The sequence below is a fragment of the Scardinius erythrophthalmus genome, assembly GCF_964197995.2.
Source record: "Scardinius erythrophthalmus genome assembly, chromosome: 7".
NCBI lineage: Eukaryota > Metazoa > Chordata > Actinopteri > Cypriniformes > Leuciscidae > Scardinius > Scardinius erythrophthalmus.
In genome coordinates this window covers 25,302,082-25,313,036 of record NC_138227.1, presented here as the reverse complement: position 1 = coordinate 25,313,036, position 10,955 = coordinate 25,302,082, and the positions used below count along the sequence as shown (strand labels likewise).

General features: G+C 37.8%; 1 protein-coding gene across 1 annotated transcript; it reads left to right on the top strand.

Moving 5' to 3' along the window:
• The first annotated feature begins 689 nt into the window (after window positions 1–689).
• On the top strand, window positions 690–10,654 carry meox2a (mesenchyme homeobox 2a). Its single transcript, XM_081370723.1, has 3 exons — window positions 690–1,542; window positions 6,875–7,047; window positions 9,636–10,654. The coding sequence occupies exons 1-3, from the start codon at window positions 1,026–1,028 to the stop codon at window positions 9,855–9,857; spliced, it is 912 nt and encodes a 303-aa protein (XP_081226849.1). The 5' UTR covers window positions 690–1,025; the 3' UTR covers window positions 9,858–10,654.
• The last annotated feature ends 301 nt before the right edge of the window (window positions 10,655–10,955 follow it).

Genomic DNA, 10,955 nt, shown 5'->3' with positions numbered 1-10,955 from the left:
ATCTGTTTTCAACATTGATAATATGTTTCTTGAGCATCAAATCATCATATTAGACTGATTTCTGAAGGATCATGTGACACTGAAGACTGGAGTAATGATGCTGAAAATACAGCTTTGACATCACAGGAATAAATTATATTTTAAAAGATTTTAAAAACAGAAATTTTCAATTGTAAGAATATTTCACACTATTATTGTTACTATATTTTTGATCATGTTGTAGGTGGTTGGTTTGTCGTTCGACTACTCAGAAAGAAAAGACTCAATAGTTTGCGCAGTCATACCACCAATAGAAGAAGATCTACAGCTTAGGGACTTCTAGCACTGAGCTCCTGTCCTCTAAATCATCCTCACAACAAAGGAGAACGTGCAGAAGATCAACAACCCATTAACACTTTTAACCTCTCTCAGCTGCTCCGACCTTCTCAACAAATTCTCAAGCCTTTTGGGACCAAAGAAAAAGTAACGATTAAAACCAGCAAATCATGAAAAAGATTTAAAAGGGCAGAAATGAAAATCTATTTCTGACATGTTTTAGATGTATCGAGCTGTAAGGCTTGGACTGGCTCGATTCAGTGGACAGTTGTGGCGGGGTTCTGTGACCCAGCCTCCCTCTCATGTTACATGTCCCTATTTATAACATCTCCCACCCCTCCTTCAGTCCCAGCCCATTGCCCAAAATCCCGGCCACTGTTAGGAAGCACCTTTCCCTCTCAGCTGGGCCGCAGTCTGCGCTAGACTGTCAACTGAGATTCATCTCTCATCATCATCATCGTCAGCTGCTGCTGCCTGGCAACTCTCGCTCGCGACGTGCATGGGATTATCACACACACACACACACACACACACTCATGTGTACTGACGCACTTTTTTCCTTTTCCACTTTTTTTTCCAAGGAGAGATTGCTTAAAGTAGGAAGCAAAGGAGCGTTTTGTGTTTCTGCTGCTTTTAATTAATCTTTTCATCTCTGGGAAGTTTTGCTGTTGTGGCTTCTGTTTTCGTGAGCGTCCGCTTTGGTGCATGCGATGGATCACACGCTGTTCGGCTGTTTGCGCAGCCCTCACGCACCTCCACAGGCCCTGCACCCCGCCTTCGCCCTTCACGGGCGCTCCGAGCACCTCTCCACGTACCCTGACCTCTCCACCTCCTCTCCTTCTACCTGCATCGTAAGCGGTTATCCAGGTGAGGACGGGGGGCTGTATGGGGGGCACGGGCACCAGCGAGGGCCACCCATGTCCCAGCAGCATCATCATCATCATCATCATCATCATCTACCCCAGCCGCAGCAGACCGGATGGCACATCCCGCAGACGGCCAGCGCCTCGCCAGCCAGCGCCCGTCTAGGACTGGGTATCTCGGCCCCTGATTCAGGCTCTTCAGACATGGGTCCCGGGGGCCCCAGCCTCTGCGCAAGCACCCCGAGCCTCGGTGGAGGGGTGCCCTCAGGGGCCTCTTGTGTTCCCGGAGGGGATTTCGGACGTCATACGATGTCGCCGGCCGAGGCAGAGAAAAGGAATAGCAAACGAAGAAGTGACAGCTCTGGTAAGAAAAAGGCTCATTTTTATTTTAAACCCATCTATATTTAAAAAGCTAAAAGGACCGATTTGATCAAGTCAGTTTTTTAATTATATATATATATATATATATATATATATATAGTACCGGTAAAAATTTGGGAAACATTACTATTTTTTATGTTTTTGAAAGAAGTCTCTTATGCTTATCAAGCCTTCATTTAATAGATCAAAAATACAGAAAAACACATTAATATTGTGAAACATTATTAATAATGGTTTTCTATTTTAATATACTTTAAAATATAATTTATTTCTGCGATGCAAAGCTGAATAATCATCAGCCATTACTCCAGTGTTCAGTGTCACACGATTCTGCAGAAATCATATATATATATAACAAATGTGTGTGTATATATATATATATATATATATTTACAGTATACTTATTTATTTAATATCAGTAATACATATTATTATTTGCAATATATTTTTATATATATTTCTAATTTTATAAATCGTATATATAAATAATATATCAATAAATATTTAGCATGTATTATTTATTTGCTATTTGTAAATAATATTAATATTTGTTAATTACAAATTATATATATTTCTTATTTTACAAATATTATATAAATTAAGTTAAATATTTTTTCATGTATTATTTATATTTATATATAATATTTATGAATTATTATTTAAATTATATATATATATATATATATATATATATATGATTGAAAAACTGTAATTTTCTCCTATGCATATTACATCGTGTAAATAAATTCTTTGTAATATTTTCCAGAATAATATTTCTCTTATCAATTATTTTCGTTATTTTAGTCCCCATTAAACACTGTTAAAACATCTACGTTTTTTTTATTGTAACTGAAAATGTTTTTTTTTTTTTTTTTTACAAGTTATGGTGTATTTTAACAGCCTTCACAATCAGACTGAGTGCAGTGCTAGTGTTTTTGGAAACGTGGGGAAACGTGGATCTGTGTTTTTGCCTGTGAGAGTTTTGTACTGTAGGTGTTGGCTTACACGCACAGAAGCAATTATTTTGGCTAGCAGAGGGTAGATTGTAACTCATGTGTGGGCATTTAACTGCACGCATGATTCACTTTTAGTCTCATCTGTTTCATCTCCTCACTTTTTTGGCAAGCACAAATAAGGCATGTGGTAAAGTAACTAATGCCATGGTCTGAGAAGGAGAACAGGGACGCCTGTGTTGGCATTTAACACGAAAAGCCAAACGTTAGATGACAGGAGTGTTTTAAGCAGCTTTCTCTTTGAAGATAATTTGTTTGTACATTGGAATCAGAACGGGAATATACTGTTACTTTATTTTTGGTTTTGCTGATGGGTAAAACGAGCAGGGAGATATGAAGGAAAGTGAAAGGTTTTCGGTTCACTGCAAAAGCTGTTGTTTAATCTGATGGGCATCTCCAGTTTGTTTTGTCGGGAATAGTTGCCACTCGTGTTAAAAAAAATCAATTTAACACTGCATAAAATGGATCATAAAATGTCCTTTTACGATCTTGTTACTTCAAAGGGAATTTTAACTACTTTCTGCCCTTTAAAACAAAGTTCAGGTCCACACAAGAGGTACAGCCCTGCAGATGTGGATTTATTCTCATTTGTGCCAACCCGAAATTAACATAACATAAATACACTTGTTCCACTGCTGAAAAGGTCTTGACAGAATTGGAGGACTCTGCACTAGTTCATACATTTTAAACTTTAACAATTTATGGTAGCATTTTATTTTACAGTGTTCTTGTTGCATATGTTGCATATGTTGCATGTACTCACTGTAGTAATAACATAACATTTTGCATAATTACATGCAACTAACCCTGAACTAAACCCTAAACCTAACCCTATAGTAAGTACATGCAGTTAATTATTATTACTCATTACTTAAATGTATAATTACACTCTAACAAGGAAACCTTAAAATTAAGTGTAACCCAATTTATTTTTTGTCTTTATATATATATATATATATATATATATATATATATATATATATATACACACATTTTATACAGACAGATTATCTTACAAATCTTTGTCGCAATTCTTGAATATAAAATATTTTTAAAAACAGGCAGACGGGATTAGAAGTTATTTGCACTGCTAAATATCTTATGTCATTATGTATTTACTATACATTTACTATTATATTATTATTTGTATTAATATTAATTCATTTTTAATATTATTTGAATCATTTTGGATACTATTCTACTCCCGTAGCAAAATTTATCCTTAATTTTCTGCCTGCAAGTGGGATTTACAATAAACAAAGTTATTGAATTATAGAAAATGTGATTCTCACGGATGTGTTTGGGGCATTTGAACAGTGTTGATCTATTTTAAGCATTATAGAGGTATTTCAATTATTAAAATGTTTTAATATACTACTTTCTATTCATTTTCAGAGCAACTGTGGCATAACAAAAAATTGAATGGGCTTTTATAATGAGCACCAATCAATGCAACAAGGGCGGATTTAACTGTCAAAATGTCAACATATTTATATTTAAGATATATTGTTTGATTTATTCAAAGCATGTGTGGATGTTCTAATAAAACAGCACATGTCTGGTTTGGATAGGAGACAGCAGCCTAGCGTGTATTTTGTCATGTGGGTTTTCATGATATTCATTTTGGTTTCTTGTTTTTATCACCAATAAAGCTCAGTATGTAAGTAGAATATTAAAGTAGATGTCTAAATTTTCATTGTAGCTGTATTTTTTAAATCATCTTTGAAAGCTTAGGCTGTCCTGCTTTTTTCCCCCCAGTACTTTTCTTTTTTTAAAGAATAGATAAAAGTTAAAGCGCAGGCCTAATTGCTGTGGTGTAACCGCCGTGTCGCGAAGCCGGGAAAAGTTTCCTTAACTTAGACCAGCTCTGTTCTCAAAACGATGCTCGTGTTGCTTTTTCTCACTCCACAATGGCTGCTTTTGGCCCGCAATAAATGTGCCTTTTTGCTCTTGTTTTAATCAGACCCACATTCAGCCGACTCTTTAAAATACATCTGGTGAAATTTTAGCTAAAACTGGGTGTAATCAGTTGCATTTTGATGCACTGTCTTTAGAAATCACCTGATGATTATTTGTTCAAAGTCTCTTAGCATGAGTCACTATAGACTGCAACTTCTATGCTAAACTCCAATATCATCATTACACGAACAATCCTGAGTCTCTGTCCTTTTCAGCTTCTGCAAATCTCAACCTGCAAATGATACTGTTAAATAACACGTTTGGCATGTGTTTATAGCCATCATGATGTAGCTGACAGCGGCGATTTCACACTTCATCTGAACATCCACCTAGTGAGACCTTCAAGGCAAACTAAAATAATACTTTGCCATATATCTCAGTGTATCTAAGATACGCTTGAAGTGTTTTAAAAACATTGTTTGTTTGAGAATCCGACCAGCCTGACACAGCAACAGTGGCTCGACCAATTGCATGAGTTTGGGGGCGGGGATAATCTGGCTAATGGCAGTTGAGGGAAAATATGTTTGAAAACAGATAAAAATGACAAATCTGATCATTTACTTTCTTCTATGTAACACTGAAGAACACGAGAATTTAAAGTGACAGACCAGCACACACTGAGGGTGCTTTCACACTGGCAGTTTAGTTCGGAACGGGGCACGGTTCGTATGAAAAATCGCTAATGTGAACGCTGTCATGCGGACCCGGGTTCACACTGGGGTACCGAACCCGAGACTACCTGGAGGAGGTGGTCTGAGTTCGGTTGCACTCGAACCGTGCCGCAGTTCGTGTGAATGTGAAAGCAACACGGACTCGGGTGCACACTTGTTCAGGAAGTAAAGTAACCTGCGCATGCGTTTTAGCTGATGATGTATTTAATTAATTAAAACACATGTAAGGGATGATAGTGTTGATGATTTACCTTGGATACGAGCGAGAGTGAGCCTGCAGTGTATTCGCGCATATAGCGTGGAATCAGGGCAACACATTAATGGAAATCCACTGTCTCCTCAAAAGAGTCCGTTTGCAAGCAGCAGAAAGCCACCTTATGCGACACACACACACAGTAAACCTGTGTTGTTCACTCAGCTGCGCATAATAGCACAAAATTAATAAAAAACACAATATATTTACCCACGTTTTGTAAACCTGCAAAACCTGCAAAATCGGCAGTGTATCAAATACTTGTTCTCCCCACTGTAGTTATCTTTATATTTATCGTTCTGGGTGTAAACAGACCTTAAATTTTGGAACAGTATGAAAGTGACTAAGATTCCATTTATGGGTGAACTTTCCCTTTAAGATGGGATAGTACACAGTATTTTATCATTGAAAAAACATGAACAATTATGTATTTGAAATATCATGCTGACCTGTGCTGAAATGGCAGAGCAGGTCTCGCCACTTGCGGATGGGGTCTCATTAAATTACTCTATTTACAGCTGGGTTTGGAATGCTAGTTGGATTAGCGCTCACTCCACACCCATAGATAAATGAACCAAAAGGCTTTGCAAGTGAGTCACAGCAACATGAAGTCATGATACAGGCACACGTCTTGTGAAAAAAGAAGCATAAAATTTCCTTCCTTAAGTGTCAAAACAACAGAAGCGCATGTGTCTCCGGTAGGATGGATAGCTAGGCTAATCTGACATTTCCTCAATGGCCTTTTGCGTTTCCCATTCAAGAATAGACTAGACGAAATTGAGCTCTGGCAATAACCAGATGTAATTGTATATATGAGCTTTTATGCGTTCATGTTCTGTCACTCCAAAAAACATCTGAAACTAGGGAAAGCAATTCGCCGTAATTGACAGCGCAAGAGCGAGGGAGGGAATAAGAAACACTCCACTGAAAATTGTTGTGAGCTGGCAGCTCTTGAGCCATGACTGGAAGACGCTTGTAAAATTTTGAGGTAAATAAACTAAGGAAATATATTTTTACACGTCCTCCAGTACTGTTTTGTTCCATATTAAAACTACAAGGATAGCAGATTCCATTAACACTAAGTCAAATGAAGTCTTTGGAAAGTGTTCTGGTGAGCGCCAACTCATTGTGAGAATCTATATAGCGGTTTATGAAAACTCACGGCTGGAGCTGACTTTTACAAACAGCTGGCATGCACAATTGCAGCATCGTAAAATATGACTGGCAGTATTCCTTATTCTTCTCTGCTTTTCTTTATGACATTTCTGGGATTTCAACCCTGCAGTGATTGTATTTAATTGGAACGATTGCACTGAAATGAGCTGATTGTGTTTCAAAGCCCATTTTGTTGTGGAACAGTTGACACTGCTTTTCAAAAAGATTGTGACCATTTCTTTCATTCTTGCTCTTTCTTTTAAGAGTCCCAAGATGGGAATTACAAATCGGATGTGAGCAGCAAGCCAAGGAAGGAGCGGACAGCGTTCACCAAAGAGCAAATTCGAGAACTGGAGGCAGAATTCGCCCATCACAACTATTTGACCAGACTGAGGCGGTACGAAATCGCCGTGAACCTGGATCTCACGGAAAGGCAGGTGAGATGACCGAGTGCGACCTGGTGCCTGTTCATCAATCATTCTGTCAGAAGCTACTGTCGTTTTATTTTTTTTCTGGGTTCAGTGCTTTTCTATCCAGCCATGGAGTGGGACTATTGTATTCCAGATGTTTCTGCAAGCTCTCTTTTTGGCTGTAGTCAAGTAACGGGAGAGGCGAAGGAAGTTCTGTCCGCTAAGGCACTTCCGCCTTGCTGCTCCGTCTCACAAATTGGTCTCTGCGTGGGAAGGCGCTTCCTACAGCCATATGTGAAATAAATAGCACATGACGCTTTATTTGGAGCCAAAGATATATTGGTTGTTGTAACTATTTGATGTTTTAACCAAACAACTATGTAATCTTATTAAACCATTGAAGTTTATTGACTCTTACAGACATAAAGAGATGACATAATGCTTGCTGTTTTTGAAATGACATCATTGGCAGGTCATTCTGGCCTAATTCAAAACACCATTCATAACATTTTTAACTGCTCAATGAACCATGCAAGCGCCTTAAATTATAATATGTCCAGTACATCGCAGTATTTTAGATTACAAATTCGTTTCTAGAATTTTTGGTTTCATAAGACTTTGCAGTTTGCCAATGGATCACACAAGGAAGTGACATCTGTGGCCTTAAATTATGCTATCTTCTCTGGGGATACATTCCCAAGGCTTAGAATTAAAAACCTTGCCACACGACAAGTAAGCAAATCCGTCTCCTGCAATGTGATCCCTGTGTGAACCTGCTGGAGTTCTGGACGTTCGTGACAGGAGAAGGACTATGACTGGAGCACACGTAAAATGGTTACTAAGCATAATGATATTGCACAGGCTAATTAAAAAGACTATCTATAATTCAATTTATTACAGCACCTGTACTGGTCTCCCTTAATGTTTTAGGGGTTTAGAATTAAACTTTTTTTGAACTTTATAATTTTTTGAGAAAAGTGAATTAAATAATTACAGTGAAAATTCCCTTTTACTTTTTTTGGAATAAAAGACTATGTCATCTACATAGTGAATTCTTATTGTCTTTTGCATATTTGTCTGTTTTTTTTCTTTCTTGCATTGATTTAACCAAATGGGCTTTGCCACTGCAAAGAGGCCCTGATTTCATTTACACAGATCCAGTCTTCAACTTTTAATTTATTTCAATGCTGCCATGCAAGTGCTGGTATTTTTAGGAAATGATAGAATTGTCTGATGACATGCACTAACCAGTGACCAGTGAACTCACTGGGACATTTTCAGGCTGAGAGAAGAATTGCAAACGTTGCAGATATATTTTAAGGGTGGCAGTCTTACAGTGCTGACAGTAATGAACGTGGGTGGCCAATTTAATAGTGTTCTAGCGGACCTTAAAATCCAAAGACGATTCCTTGCGGATGCTTGAAGCGTATTAGCCAAATATGTGCATTGAAAGCCATGGTATTTTTCAAGCGTCTTCAGAAAAACATAATTCCAAACTTTGTGGATCATGCATTAGAATAGCATGGCAGTCATCTGATCACATGGCACACTCGCACCCGATCGAGGGATATTAGCTTACTGGAGTTTGGTGAGTCATGGCCTGATCTACCTCTCCAATCGCTCCTCCAACAGCCACAGTAAACTGATCATCTGCACCATCGGGGTGAACATACAGACTGATTTGCTGACAAAATACACTCTTAAAAATAAAGGTTGCAAATATTTTGTTGTTGTTGTTGTTTTCTCAGCGATGCCATTAAAGAGCCATTTTGGGTTCCCCATCCAAGGAACCTTACATGGAACACTTTTTAAAAGAACCAATTTTTTCGTAGTGTGAAAGACTTTTTAATAATCTAAACAACGAAACAGATTTCCACTGTAAAGATCCTTTTGTGCAATGGAAAGGTTCCTTGGATGCTAAAGGTTCTTCATGGAACCATATGCCAATTAATCTGGATAGAATACATTTGAAAACGCATCTTTTTCTCTATTTTTGGCCTTCTGTCCACACTGAGATGGCATTTTTGTCCTGAGAAAACAGATTTTTGAAGACACTTAAAATTCTTTTCAGTTTTCTAGTTTGGACTGTGAAAACGGAAGTATTTAAAAACAACAGTGTATATCATGGTGTAAATATCATGGTTATAATCGGATGTCCTACTTGCGTACCGTTGCTAACGATAAATGTTATTTTGTACAATCTTCATATTACATTCCTGAAAAGATGACAGAAATGTACTCGCAATTGCTGTTGTGTGTCAAAACATGAGGGCAATTGTGTTTTAGACCATACATGGAATATAGGGATTTCTGAGTGCGATTGGATGCACCAGTAAGTTGGGATATTTAGCTAATAAAATGATTGTGTCAGAAGAAGTGTGAGAACTTTATTATGTCCGCTCTCTCTGTATCATCTCAGTGAGCTTTTATTACGTTTTACGCATGCGCAGTAAGATGATTTAAGCATTTTTCGTAGTTTTAGTGTGGACGAGAAACTTTTGGAAAAGCTTGAAAACGCTAATAAGGTTGACGAGCAATCTAAATGTAAAGGGCTTAATTTAGATGTAGCCTAAAAGTGTAGGATCTGATAACTCATGTGTCTTTCTTTCCAATAGGTAAAAGTGTGGTTTCAGAACAGACGGATGAAGTGGAAGCGAGTTAAAGGAGGCCAACAGGGGGCGGTAGCGAGAGAAAAAGAGCTTGTGAATGTCAAAAAGGGAACGTTGCTTCCCTCAGAGTTTTCGGGAATTCCTGGACTCCAACATACACCGGACTCACTTATCAACAATGAGGACAGCCACGACAGCGACCAGAGCTCTGAGCACGCTCACTTATGATGCTTATCCGGGGTCATGTTCAGTTAGGGATTATGTTAAGTATGGACTGAAAGTACAGACTGAAAGTACACAAAGACTGCACAGCAGATTATACGTGCCAATGAGGAGCAACCACACCACGACGCCTCCCAGGACAGTTCCTGTGATGCCTCAAAGTAGTAGCAGTGCTTGCTCAATATGTAAAAATGTACACAGGACTGATATATTGTTCTGCATTTGGATGATACAGAATATTTGTGATACTTTGGCATCAATATTCACAAAGAAAAGGTGCCTTGCTTGTTTGACGGAAATGTTTACACATTTTAAAATGCCGTTAAATGCATTAAAGGTGCTGTAAGCCATTTCAAAATCCTCACTGTCAGCAAAGCCAAAGTGTTTTACAGAGCCTAGAGACTTCTGTCAGGTGGTATTGATATGTTCTGCATGCTATTATATAAAATAATCACTTACAGCACCTTTAAAGTACCCTTCTACTGCTGTTTTACTTGAAAGATAGAAGAGCAGTGTTTTAAACTGTCTGGATCTGGCCCAACAACATTCCATTCTGATCTTACATTGAAAAGGGGTATGTTTTAGTTTGCACTGTCAATTTCTGTGCCTTAATTGATTTCTACTGTATGTTTTTGTACAATTTCGATGTGATCGAAATAATATTCAATCAAGTGTGCAGGAGAGTCAAAAACATTTCAGATAATATTATGTCATGTAAATATAAGTATTCCTATCTTCCAAAAATCTGACTGTATCATGTGCAGACAATTCTTCAACAATAAACTTTTCGTATGTGGCTTCTTATCAGGAATGATTCTTTCTTGGAGGTTAGCTAATAATAAACAGTGCTTGAATAATTTGAGAAAACTGGCTTTTGACTACAGAACTGACTGCCAGGGCTCAATATGTGAGTGTTACGGGTCAGTTGACGAAACTGCCCCCCTATTGGGCCTATGCCTTTTAAACTTTTGCTTGTGAAATACTATTTTAAATTTTTGTGATAGTAGGTAGTATCACTAGAACGGGTTGAAAATAATGTCATTTTTGCCATTTAGCCTAACCTACTGTATGCCATCATTTTAGCAAATGTGTTTGTGAATTTAT

Coding starts and splice junctions, on each gene's coding strand:
- meox2a (XM_081370723.1), top strand. CDS start 1,026: ATGGATCACACGCTGTTCGGCTGTTTGCGCAGCCCTCACGCACCTCCA. Junction 1,543..6,874: donor ACGAAGAAGTGACAGCTCTG/GTAAGAAAAAGG, acceptor CTTTCTTTTAAG/AGTCCCAAGATGGGAATTAC. Junction 7,048..9,635: donor TGGATCTCACGGAAAGGCAG/GTGAGATGACCG, acceptor TCTTTCCAATAG/GTAAAAGTGTGGTTTCAGAA.